Consider the following 13,389-nt stretch of genomic DNA (forward strand, 5'->3'; position numbering starts at 1 on the left):
CCCTCCAAGTAAATTATCAAAGTTTTATTTTAGCAAGCAAATATTTTAGAAAGGAAATTAACACACTAATTTAATAATTTTTTTATTCACAGGAAACGCAATATTTAGAGCTGAAAGAGTACCTTAGAAGTCATCCAGGAAAGAGACTTTGGAACTGCTTGAATAACTGGACCCATGGCTCAAAGTCAATTTAGAAGACAGTGTACAATGTAGTGCCCTGGGGATCTATCTACCCTTGGTCCTTTGCTATTTAAAATTTTTATGAATGACTTACAGGAAGGCATATGAGTCTACTAAAGTTGTACTGTAATGCCATCTTTGACTATCAGCATCATCAGTAAACATTTATTAGGTGCCTTCTTTGTCTCAAGCTTACTGGGGATAAAAAAGATACAAAAAACAGCCACTGCCCTCAAGGAGCTCACAATCTAATTACTTATAGACAAATCTCTCTTAGAAAGACTATGTCTAAGACTACAAAGATAAAGTCTTGTTGAATTGTTCCAGTTTAAGAATGCAATTGATAACTTAGAGAGCACAGGGGATGAGAAGATGAAGAAGCTGAAATGGTAAAGGACCTTTAATGCCATTGCAGAACTGATTTGAAGGAATTGGGTTTACTTAGCCTAGAAAAGAAAATGAGTTGAGGGTGCAGGCAGAGAAGGGCAGGAAAGCTGTTTTTAATGGATTTGAAGGGCTGTCACTCAGGAGAGATTAGAGTGCAGAATTAGAACTGATGGGTAGAGTTTTTTAAAAGGCTAATTGAGGCTAGCTAGATAGAAGGAAAAACTTCCCCAAGACTAATGCTTGCCTCCCTTTCACGGGAGGTCTTTAAGGAGAGGTTGGATGATCACTTGTCAGGTTAGGTGTTGAAAAAGAATTTTTGTTTCCTCATGTACAGGTGGCTTTGAATTTACCTCCAACTCGGAGAATCTGGGAGTCTGTGACATTCTTAGAAGGGGCCTAATACACTGTTTAACTAAGAAGCCTTGAAAATATAGGAGAAGGAACAGTATGATGAGAGAAAAGGAGAATCACAGATGAGGATATTGTTTTTCAGTTGGTTTTCAGTTGTGTCTGACTCTTTCTAACCCTATTTGGGGTTTTCTTGGCAGAGATACTGGAGTGGTTTGCTATTTCCTTCTCTAGCTCATCTTACAGATGAGGAAAGTGAGGCAAACAGGGTGAATTGATTTGCCTGGGATCACACAGCTAGTAAGTGTCTGAAGCCAAATTTGAACTTGAGTCTTCCTGACTTTAGGCCTGTCCATTTAACCACTGGACCACCTAGCTGCCCAAATGAAGATATAGGACAACATGTGGTTTTAGGTGCAAAGGTAACAGGTTTATAACTTGAGAGACAGTTTTTAGCTCTTATATGGAAGAAAAGCTTAAGACAACATTGTGTTGGAATGAGAGGAAGTGACTTTTAAAAAAACATATTTTTAGCTTTTGTTTTCAGATTATTTACATTTTTCAATATATCTTGCCCACAAAGAAAGTCATTCTTTATAACAAAGAATTAAAAAGGCGGGGGTGGGGGGTGGGGAAGGGAACAGCATTTAGGAACATTAACAACACATCAGTCAGATCTGACAGCTTATGCTGTGTTCCACCTACTGTTGTCCCCCAATTCCCCAAAGAGAGAAGGGAAATAAATTCTCATGTCTCTTCTTTGAAGGAAGGAAACAAGCATTTATTAAACATTTACTATGTGCTTGCCACTGTAGTAAGCATTTTAAACTCATGTACCACAATTTATTTAGCCATTGCCCAATCAATAGGCATCTACTTTATTTCTAGTCTTTTGCTTCCACAAAAAAGCACAACTACAAATATTTTTGGTATGTATAGGAACTCTATTTCCATAGGGTATGTATTTAGCTGTGGGATCTTTGTGGATCAAGGACATGGACATTTTAGTTACTGTCTTAGTATGATTCTGAATTGCTTTCCAGATTGTTTGGACCAATTCACAACTCCACCAGCAATGTATTGGTATGCCTGTTTTATCACAGAGGGGTTAACATAACTACTCCTTAATTAGAGCTAGGGTTCTTAACCTAATGTTCATAGTCTGGGGATAAATGGATTCCAGGGGGTTCATGAACTTGGATGAGAAAAATTATATATTTAGTATTAATCCTTTATTTATCATTTCCTTAAATTGTTACCAAAATTTTGACAAGGGGTTTCACCAGACTGCCATAGGGGTCCATGGCACAAGAAAGTTAAGAACTCTTGATCCAGAGCAAGAGACACCATAGTTTAGGTAAAAACAATTACCCAGGAGTAAGAGGACTTGGATTTGAACCATGACTTTGGGGACTGGACCTTAGTTTTTGCTATTGCTAATGTTTAGTTGTGTTCAACTCTTTGTGATCCCATTTGGGGTTTTCTTGGTAAAGATACTGGAGTGGTTTGCCATTTCCTTCTTCAGCACATTTTACAGATGAGAAAACTGAGGCAAATAGGGTTGTGACTTGCTCAGGATCACACAGCAAGTAAGTATCTGAGACTGGATTTGAATTCAGGTCTTCCTGACTCTAGGCCTGGTGTTCTATCCACTGTCTAGCCATAGTTTACTCATCTATAAAACTAGGAGGTCAAGGAGAACAATATACATAATGACAATGATGTAAAAAAAAAAAAACCATGAAGGGAAGTAGATCTCTAAGTTTATTAAGTTTTTGAGACCCAAAGATTAAATCCATTCTTTCAACAGAAAGCTGGGGTATTTTGGATGTAGAATGGGGATTATATATACATATATGCATATGTGTGTATGTGTATATATCTATCTAAGTTTCTATCATCTATCTATCTAATCTATCATTTACCTATCCTGTTAGAAATGGTTGCTTCGAGGGCAGCTAGGTGGCTCAGTGGATAAAGCACCGGCCCTGAATTCAAGAGTACCTGAGTTCAAATCCGGCCTCAGACACTTGACACTTACTAGCTGTGTGACCCTGGGCAAGTCACTTAACCCCCATTGCCCCCCCCCCCCCAAAAAAAGAAATGGTTGCTTCATCTCTATCTGGGTTTGCTTATTTTTTCCAAGGGAAGTTTCAAAGGTAGAAGAAATAAGATATAAATGGAAAAAACCTATGGTATAAAGGGGCAGTTAAGGGTCACGGTGGATAGAGCACTGGGCTTGGAATCTTTATGAATTCAAATCTGGCCTCAGACACTTACTAGCTGTGTGACCCTGGGCAAATCACTTAACCCCAAATGCCTCAGTTCTTTATGTGTAAAGTGAGTTGGTAAACCACTCTGGTTATCTTTGGGGCTTGAAGAGTCACATAGGACTGAAATGACTGAACAACGAAAATGGTATAAAAGCAAAAGGTATTGGTAAAACTTAAATAAAACGAGGAAGCTGAATTGGATATCTGTGCTGCTCCTTGGACCTACACTGTCCTCCCTAGAGTGAGTCAGGATACAGAAAAATTCCAGAGTAGTAGCCAGTGCTAAGCAGACAGGTCAAATTTATCTGAGAAGACAGTTGTGTAATTGCTGTGCACCTATCCCAAGCCATGGCATTGCAGACATGCACAGGTGGCTATCTGGAGAACAGCAGAGGAACATGGCATTAACCTCTGGGTCACTGGAAATTACCATGGAACCAAAAGCCCTCACCTAGAAAAATAAGCTGAGCCTTAAAACAAAATCAGTTTGGGAACACAAAATTTAATTAAAAAGGGAGATATGATTCCCTAGTGGCACTGTTGTATTTCTTCAGTCTAAGGATGCTCTTGGGTATAAAAGGCTTTCTCTGCTCTGACACCAGCTGGTTTGGAAAAGGTTTTGAACAAGTAAAACTTTTTTTTTGGGGGGGGCAGGGTTGCAACTTTTCCTTCCCTAACCAGCTTGTAAGGCCCATCGATGTTTGGTGACATATTTAAGTAGTATTAGTCACAACAAGCCATTGAATTGATCTTCCATTTTTATAAATAAATTTTAAATGTGAAACTATACTTTTTTGGCCTCAGAATTCACATTGAGCTGAGGTACCAGCTCTAAGAGTTGTTTTAGCCCAGCAGGATACCCTTAAGGTTTGGTGGGATAATAAAAACATGGAGAAATGGAAAAGAGGAGAAACCTGAGGTGGCACAGGGGAAAGACCACTCACTTTAGAGTCAAAGATCTTGTGTTCAGATTCTGCTTCTGATACTTGCTGAGTTTGGGCAAATTAATTATCCTCCCTGGGCTTTCAACTGTAAATTGAAAGGATGGAACTAACTGGCTTCTGAGGTCTTTTTTCAGTTCTAGATTTAAAGGTGTGTGTGTGTGTGTGTGTGTGTGTGTGTGTGTGTGTGTTGGGGATGGGGAGACTCTTGGCTTGGCTTTCAATAATGCAGAGAACAACTCTTTTCAATTTACTTTAAGACAGCTTCCTGGGGCCTTAAGATGTCAAGTGACTTGGCCAGAGTCACAGTATTGTGTCAGAGACAGAATTGAAACTCAGGTCATTCTCTAACACCTGGGCTGATTCTCTTATGTTATGCTACATCTCATAAAGAGGGAAAAGGAAAAAAACTGAGAAGACATTGGAACAATGTTGCCATAAGTAGAAAGTCTATAGGAAGTAGGAAATAAAAGGGGAAAAGATTGGACTATCATATCAAGCTGGGACAGGAATACCAAACTAAGCTTATTGCATTTTAGAGTCACAAATTTATGAAGACCATTCATTTCCTTCATAAAATGGTTTTCTGCACTAGTAGCCCACGAACTACAAATCAACCTGGGTTGAAAAGAGGCCTGGGTTCTATGCCCAGCTCTATTACTAACCTGCTCTCTGTGGCCAAGGGCAAGTAGTTAAACCTTCTCTGTACTTTGTTCCTCCTCTAAAGGCCTAGGACCTCTAAACGTGTCTTGCAGCCACAGCTTTATTCTTTCGGTACAAAATAGTCAAATTCGGTATGACTGATTAGGTTATTTAACCTTGGTTAGAGTTATTACTGAATGGTGTGAGTCTGAATTCTTAATTCTGCACTCTGCAGTCAGGGCTGGGAAGATTCATAATTCATTTGGCCCTTCTGTCCTCGATATGTGACCACCATATTTCTATTGTCTAGACTGTTAGACTCCATGTGCAATTAAATAAAGAATGACTATAATTTCAACAGGTGTGTAGTTATTTTCCTTTATATCGATCAGCCCTAACAGTCTATATTTGTTACTAGCAGCTCAGGAAGCATTTTAAGAATTTTTTTTTAAAAAAGAGATTTTCCAATGCTTCTTTCATATGCAAGGAAATTGCTGAGTAAACCTACATTTATGATACTGAAAAGGCAGAACGTTTCACTTAAGGGGGATCCTAAAATCTCAGATTGATGCTTTCAGGTGGGGATGTGGGGGAGGCACCAAGAAAGAAGACTGTAAATCTCACTCTCAGGAGGCATTAGAAGAGAGGCATGGATCCGAGTCCTTTTAAAACCATCCTAGTCTTGGATACCGACTTTTGCAAGCATTGGAAGTGTAACTAACACGGTCCTTTCGCTCTGTCTTCCAGAAGAGGGAGATTTTTTCAGCAGTTCTAAGTTTTTGAAAGAGACTGTCTACATGGCAGACCTACAAAGGCTTTGGGAAGCAGGAGAGCACCTGTTCTCCTCTGGCCCAGGTCCACGACGGGCCCAGGGGTTCGCGGCCACACTGTTGCGTTGAGGTCAGCCTCCCGGGTCTTTGAATAGCCCTCTCCCCCTCAATTACAGAGCTTCCAGACACCGGATATCCTCAGTGCTTAACCGGCAGGGGCCACGCGGCTGCACTCCCGTTTCCTCTGACAACTACCATATTAATTTCCATTCTTGTTCTAAGTCTCTTCAGTGTGTGTGTGTGTGTGTGTGTGTGTGTGTGTGTGTGTGTGTGTGTGTGTGTGTGTGTGTGTGTGTGTGTGTGTGTGTGTGTGTGTGTGTGTGTGTGTGTGTGTGTGTGTGTGTGTGTGTGTGTGTGTGTGTGTGTGTGTGTGTGTGTGAGTCGGGGGAGGGTGATTCTCCGCCTGCCCCCTTCCCTCCCTCCAGTCTATTCCATTTATCCAGAATTAAGTAGAAAAAACATCCTCCACCTTCCTTGCCAACAAATGGGGGGGGGGAAGTTTGGCATCCCCATGCGCCCCCCCATCCCCACCCCCGGCTCCGGGGTCCCCAGTCTTCCCCGATTGCTCTAAGGAGGATGCAGGCTGAGGATGGAGGAGGTGGGAGCGAGCGCCCGCTCGGGGCCATGTGCTCGCCTGTGCGTTCGGGCGGGGCCCCGCGGGGAGGCGGCCTCCTCATTGTCAGCGCCCCCCCGCCCCCGCCCCCCTCCCCACGTTCCATCCCCCCCCTCCCTATCTGTGTCGCACGCGCGCGCGCACAACCCCTGCGGAGGCTGGGGGAGAACGGGGCGGCGGCGGCGGGGCGGGCGCGCGCGGGCGGCGGCGGGGGCGGGGCGGGAGGGGAGGGGACGGGGGCGGGGCGGGCCGGGGCCCGGGCCGGGGCGGAGCGGCGGCGGAGGGAGGAGGGAGGAGGGGGAGGAGGCCGAGGGAGGCGGCGGCGGCGGCTGAGGCAGCTGCAGCGGCGGCGGCGGCGGCGGCGGCGGCGGCGGCGGCAGCGGCAGAGGCAGCAGCGGCGGCGCCCGCCCGCAGCGGAGCCCGGAGCGCGAGCCCCCGCAGCGGCGGCTCCGGCAGCAGCAGCAGCAGCAGCGGCGGCGGCGGCGGCTCCGGCGGCAGCAGCAGCAGCATGGCCCGGCTCCCCCGGCCGCAGCCCGGAGCCTACTGCCGCGCCGCCACGGCCGCGAACCTCCTGCTGGGCCTCTTCCAGCTCCTGTGGCCCTGCTGCCGCCCGGGAGGGGCTCAGGGACAAGGTCAGCCGGGGCGGGGGAGGGGGGCAGCCGCTCTCCACAGCCCGGGGTGCCCACGGACCACCTCGGACCACCGCCCCCCCCCCCCAAAATGAGAGAGGAAGAGAGGAAGCGAAGTTGTGGGTGGGGGAATGCGAGAGAGCCGCTAGCTGCACGGGGAGTTGGGGGTGGGGGGGCGGGCCCGCCTGGGCTTCCCTCCTCTGCCCCCCTCCCCGGGCTTTGTGCATGCGGGGCTCCCCGCGTGCGTGTGTGGAGCGGGGCGAGCGCAGCCCCCGCTTTGTGTGAGTGCTAATGGTTCCCAGCCCGGCCTTGCCCGGCGCCCAGCTCGCTGCCCCGTCCGCTGCCCTGCTCCCCGGCCTCCCGGCCCGGCCTCCCCTGCCCTGGCCTCTCTCCCTTTGCTCCGCTCTGCTGCCCTCTGCTCTGCTGGCCTTTTCTCTCCTGCCCACCTCCCTTCTGTCCTCTCCTCGGCCCCCCACTTCCTCAGGCATTGTTCCAGCCGGCCGGGGCTACTGTTGCCCTGCTCCTTTCCATCGGGGTTTGGAGATGTCAAGATGAAGAAAGGCAGCATTGCTGTTCCTTGCCCTGCTTCGGGAACAGCGGTGCTTTTCAGGATCAAAGCTATAGAGCCCCGCCAACCCCCAAGGGGGAAAAAAAACCCAACTAGAGCCATAAAAGCCCCTTCCGCTTGGTCCTCTCTCCTTTCCCAACCTCCCCCCACCTCCCTCCCCAAACTCCGGTAGTGCCCAGATACCTGTGGCCATTCCTTCTTTCTGCTCTGGACAAGTGGCCCAACGTGACTGAAACTTATCAGTGTGCACCCTGGCTTCTGAACTTTTCCTCTTCTTTCCCTCTCACGCCAATGGTTTTTCGTTTTTAAAAATTAAAGAAAAATTAGAGCGATGGGTGGGTTAAGGGAGGATAGTGTAACCTAATAGATGGCTATTTTAAAAACTTTTAAATGCCTTTTTTTGGGTGTTCTTCTAGTCATTGAACCCCTGCCCAATGTGGTCGAGCTGTGGCAGGCAGAAGAAGGGGAACTCCTGCTGCCCACTCAGGTGAGACAGTGATGGCTTTTTTTGTGTGGGTTTTTTTTTTTTTTTGTCTGTGGCCAGAGGGGTGCGTGGGTGCGTGTGCGTGTGCGTGTGGGGGGGAGGAGAGACCTGGCCAGCTACCCCTTGGCAGCCTATGCAGCACCCATGTCAATTTGCAAAGCAAATAAATGGTGTAGCCAGGCTAGAACACCTGGCAACAGTGTGGCCTTTCCCAGCCCCCTCCCCCTCCGTGTGATGGGGCCTGTGAGTCATGTTGGCCTCAAGTTCAGGAGAAGGGGTGGGGTATAGGGGCCACCTTGCCAGGGCCACAGTCAGCCAGCCCCAAGCATTATTAGGTGGTGATAATGGTGAAGAGAAAAGAGAGTTTTAAAGAATCGCTGTGAGTGTAGGATCTTGGGTTTGTGAAGGGGATCTATACAAACACTAGTGGCCTCTAGGGAAAAGGACCATTCCTTTGGGAAGCTACCCCGTTTAAAAAGGATGAGAGACTAAGCATCTGCCTCTTATTGGTTAGTGGTAGACCCTAGTTGGACTAAGTGCAAAATGGAGGGTGTGTTGTATGTGGATGGATGACCAGAAGGATGGGAGGGGATGAATTAGGAACTACTGAAGTGCCACATACTTGGAAAATGTTGGATGCTATGGTACATAAATATTAATAAGTGGCAGTTTCCATTAGAGTTAAGCAGCTTTAGGTTAAAGATATTTATTTTTTAAATATGCTAATACCCTTTGGATTCTTTCCAGACCTCTCCAGTGCATTTTAGAATACACCCACTTAGGAACTTGAATTTCAGGTTTTTTTTTCCTATATGGTGGTATAATAATGTATGCAAGGGAGAAAATAATTGCTCTAACGTTTTATGTGAATCTGCCACATAGCACAGAGGTTGCTACCATTGCAGATACACTATTGGAAAACTTTGATGATTGATTTAATGGGAAAAAAATTCTATGACCACAGACAAATTACTTGGTTAGCAGGTTTTTTGAACTCTATTAAGAAAAGTATATCCTTTTGGGGACTTAGGTTCTCATCTGTAAAATGAGGGAATTGGACTGGAGAGGCTTTCAGTTCCTTTCCAGCTTTGACCTTAAGCATACTCTGTACTTGTGTGTCCAAGTTTGTAACCACCTTGGGGTGTCATTTTAAAGATAAAAGTTGTTTCTGCTCATCCTGTTTGAAAGACTGTATTCTGTTCTGGTGTATTCTTTCTTCATTCCTGTTTCCGAACAGTAGGAAATTGAGAGAGATTTTTATACGGAAGAAAACAGATCTTGAAATGTAAAATCCGTGAAGAGCCTGTGCAAAGTATGCAAGAGGGCAAGAATTTCGTCTGACATTCATCTTTGCCAGTACAAATATGGACTTGCTACCATTAGGCTAAGAGGTGATTTCAGGGAAAGTTTTTCTAGACACTCAGACTCCTGCAGGGCCCCTAGTAAAGAGGACGATCCTTTGGGAATCTGCCCCATTTAAAAGGGCTAAGAGGCTAGCTTCTGCCTTTTGTTGGTTAGTGGTAGAGGCCAAACCAGACCCCAGAAGAAGTTAAATTACAGACTCTCTCCTGTCATGTATGTCAGACTTTGATGATTAAGTCACAAGTCTCAGAGGAGGAAATGTCAGGCTTTGTGGTTGTGAAGAAATTCTTTTACCAGCAGGTATATGGTTGGTTCCAGTTCTTCATTTTTGGTTAATTAAATAGAATATTTGTACTCAGTTTTGAGCACTGTAACTGATTAAAAATAATTCTTAGCTAGAAAATGTCTCCACAGCACACTCCTTAAAAAAAATCCTCAAATTCTAAAAGTTTTGTACAGTCTTAGTTGTAATGAAAGTGAAATGAGTAATATTTGAAACAGTTATTCAAGTGTGTCACCTTGCCTTCCGTGTATGTACACATGGTGATCTTATACAGTATTTTAGCTTTCATGTACCTAGAAAAAAAGTCTATGGCTGAGATGATTTCAGAAAGGGAAGTTTGTCACTTCAAAGCCAGTCTTTTCAGAATATTTTTTCAATGGCAGTCATTGATTTTAGAAATTCTTCTAGTCTGGTCTGGAAGACATAAAACAAAAAACCCACTCCTGAACATCAGTTCATTGGAACTGCTAAGTTTACTTCTGCAGATCCTTAATAACTTTCCTTTCATTTTTAAATGGTGGGGCTAGGGTAGAAGAAGAATTTGTAAAGTCGATTTTGAACCATACCAGTAACAGCAGGTTAAGAGGAATTGAGAGCATCAGAAGAGATGACATTTAACTCAGAAAGGCAGTGCCCACAAATATTTGCTGATGCTTATTATTTACAGTGGCTTTATTTTTCTACATGTGTGAGATTGGGTTTCTTTCCCCCACCTCTCTCTCCCAGCCCTTACCCCTTAAATATTCACACTATTGAATAAGGATGCATTGGAAAGAACACTGCATTAGGAGACAGAATACTGGCTGTGGTCCCAGCCCCAGCACCACTTAGCTATGTTTCCTTGAGCTCGTTGTGATCAGACACAGGCTGAAAGGACCTTAAAGGTTGTCCAAATTCAGTCTTTTTGAAACAGAGGCTCGATGAGGTTAAGGAATTTGCCCAGGGTAAGTAGGAGAAATTAGATTCAAACTACCTCTGGTTCCAAATCCGTTGCCCTTTCCCAAAAACATTTTTATACTGTTTTGAACATTGAGAAACAACTTTTCTTATAATAAAGGATGTAGAAAACTATTCTCACTGCTGTCTTTCAGATATGGAAAGGGAGGTGTGGAGAGGTTAAGAGACTGGGGTCTCATAATCGATAAGTGTCAGGGCCTAGGACAACCTCAGGTCTCCTTATTCTGAGTCTTGGGCTTTCTCCAATAGACTATATTGCCTGCCTCTCATTGTCCTGTAGGTCTTAATTTTCTCATCAGTAAAAAGGGAGTGGTAATACTTGTATTCCCCATTTCACCTCGTCATGAATATCAGATGAAATAATGTATGCAGAGCTTACCAAGCCTGGTAAAGATGCCTGCTATTCTTTGTGATCATACTAGGGAATCTGATGAAGGATGGAGCGCTCAGGCAGAACAAAGACATACAGAAAGGAAAGAGGTTACTGGGCATTGAAAGGCAGATTTTCTGTGGAGGATTTATGGCAAGGTAGATGAAAATCTCAGCGACGCAGTCTCCATTGATTGAAGGGCTTCCTTCACTGATTAGGTCAGAGATTCATCTGATGATAGATCGCTAAAACTAGCAGTTAAATGCAAGGGTTAATCATTTAAACCTGAACTTTTGCTGGGTGGCATGGAGTTACTTTCTCTCTATGACAAAGTTGCTAGATCAGAATATATAATTTAGCACCATAATATTTATTAGACATTGTTGTTCAGTTGTTTCAGTCTGACTCTTCTTAGTGATCCCATTTGGTGGGGTTTTTTTTGTTTGTTTTGGGGGTTTTTTTTGCAAAATACTGGAGGGGTTTGCCATTTCCTTCTTCAACTCATTTTACAGATGAGGAACTAAGGCAATCACAGTTAAGTGACTTGCCCAGGGTCACACAGACACAGCTGTCTGAGGTTAGATTTGAATTCGGGCCTTCCTGACTTCAGTCTTGCACTCTATCCACTGTATCACCCAGCTGCCTTCACCAGCTGCCTAATTGAATTAGGGTTCTATTCATGCTATGTCTAGTACCTTTTTATTGTGATGTAAAATATTTTGGCAGGTAGGAATAGAGACTACTTCCTGTAGGGATGATTCAAGAAGATATCTCCAATATTATCCTGTATCTATCTTGTATGTACGGAGTTCTTTGCATGTTGTTCACCTGCTTCTCATTAGACTGAGCTTTTGAAAGCAGGAGCTGCCTTTTAACTTTAGCTCTGTGGCGGGCACATGGTAGATGCTCAGTAAGTGCTTGATGACTTGACTCGAAGATTAGAAGAAAGGTGTCAGAACAGTGTCTGGAAAAGAACACTGGACTAAGACTAATGATCACCTTTGGGAGCTAACCTCATTGAGACTCGGTTTCCAAATCTCCAAGGGGCTTAGACTAGAAGATCTTTAGAGATCCTTTTCAACTCTGAGCTCCATCATTTCTCTTTTGGATTGTTTTGGCTCTTTTCCCTCATTTAAGCATCATTTTCATAATGCTTAAAAAATTTCTTTAAGAATTGTAATACTTAAATCTTTGCCATTTTGAGGGAAGTACTTCTTAGAAAAGACTTCCAGTCAGGAAGACCTGAGTTCACATTTGCACCCCCCCCCCCACACACACACTTACTAGCCATGTGACCCCTACTCAAGTCACTTAACCTCTGTTTGCTTTGTTTTTCCCCATCTCCAAAACTAGGATGATAATAATAGCATCTACTTCCCAGGGTTGTTAAGAGGTTAAAACAAGATAATATTTGGAAAACACTTTGCAAACCTTAAAGTACTAGCTATTATTTTTATGTTGTTATTATTATTATTATTATTATTATTAAGGGGGTAGACATTCCTGCTCCGTGTGGAGACTCAAGTCCACTTTATTCAGTGGTGATGGTCTTAAGACTAATTCCACTTAATTTGGCAAATGTTAACTCACCAAGTGTTGGTAATTATTAGGCAGTAGTCACAGAATTGGTGTGTTTCAAGCCAATTTTTCCAACAGTTTATTATTGTTTTAGGTTTTTAATTGTTGCTGTTTGTTTTGCATATCATAGAGAGCTCCCAATATGTTCTTGTTATAGTCTTCTGTAATTGAATCTTTTCTTACAACAACAAACAAGCAGCCAAGTCTAATGTATGCTTCCACACCCATGGTTTGCCACTTTTCTAACAAAAAGTGGGTAGTTGAGCCTTTTGTTCTCTGTTGGATTTGTCAGATTATTTGTTGCAGTGATTAATCCGAGTTCTAATTTATTGTTAATTAATCATTGCTTTTTATAGGCTTTGTGGTACAGTGGGAGAGAGCACTGGGTTTGGAAGCAAAAGGACCTGGATTCTAATCTTGGCTTTGTTAATTACTACTTGTGTGAATTTGGAAAAGTTATTTCACCTCCCTGTGAAATGAGGGGGTTGGACTGCATAACCTGAAAGGTCTCTTCACCTTTAAATCTATGATCTAATGACCCTGGCCTTTATTTACCCCCAGATCCCAATGTTATTCCACCTTGCCTAGAAGTCCAAACTCATTAAGCCAGGCTTGTCATTCAGGGCCCTCTCCAGCTTGTTGTTGTTTACTCATGTCTGACTCTTTGTGATCCCATTCGGGGTATTCTTGGCAAAGATACTGGACTGGTTTGCCATTTCCTTCTCCAGCTCATTTTACAGATGAGAAAACTAAGGCAAACAGGGTTAAGTGACTTGCCCAGGGTCACACAACTAGTAAGTGTCAAAGGGCAGATTTGAACTCAAGTCTTTCTGACTCCAGGCCTAGCACTCTATCCATTGTGCCACCCAGCTGCCTCTAGTACACTTGTTACCTGACCACTCTTTCCCTGTTTTCCCCCCCCTACAATTACCCTCTCCCAAAGC

The 13,389-nt window shown here is 44.2% G+C and overlaps 1 protein-coding gene across 4 annotated transcripts in view; it reads left to right on the plus strand.

Moving 5' to 3' along the window:
- Positions 1-6,690: 6,690 nt before the first annotated feature.
- TMEM131L (transmembrane 131 like) overlaps positions 6,691-13,389 on the plus strand; it is a 170,832-nt gene continuing 164,133 nt past the window's right edge. For all 4 annotated transcript variants that reach the window (XM_043972126.1, XM_043972127.1, XM_043972129.1 and 1 more), the window contains exons 1-2: positions 6,691-6,846; positions 7,828-7,898. In XM_043972126.1, coding sequence (XP_043828061.1) covers positions 6,723-6,846; positions 7,828-7,898 — 195 coding nt within the window. In that variant the 5' untranslated portion in view covers positions 6,691-6,722. The remainder of the gene's footprint in view (positions 6,847-7,827; positions 7,899-13,389) is intronic.

This window comes from Dromiciops gliroides, chromosome 6 (assembly GCF_019393635.1).
Source record: "Dromiciops gliroides isolate mDroGli1 chromosome 6, mDroGli1.pri, whole genome shotgun sequence".
NCBI classification, from domain to species: Eukaryota; Metazoa; Chordata; class Mammalia; order Microbiotheria; family Microbiotheriidae; genus Dromiciops; species Dromiciops gliroides.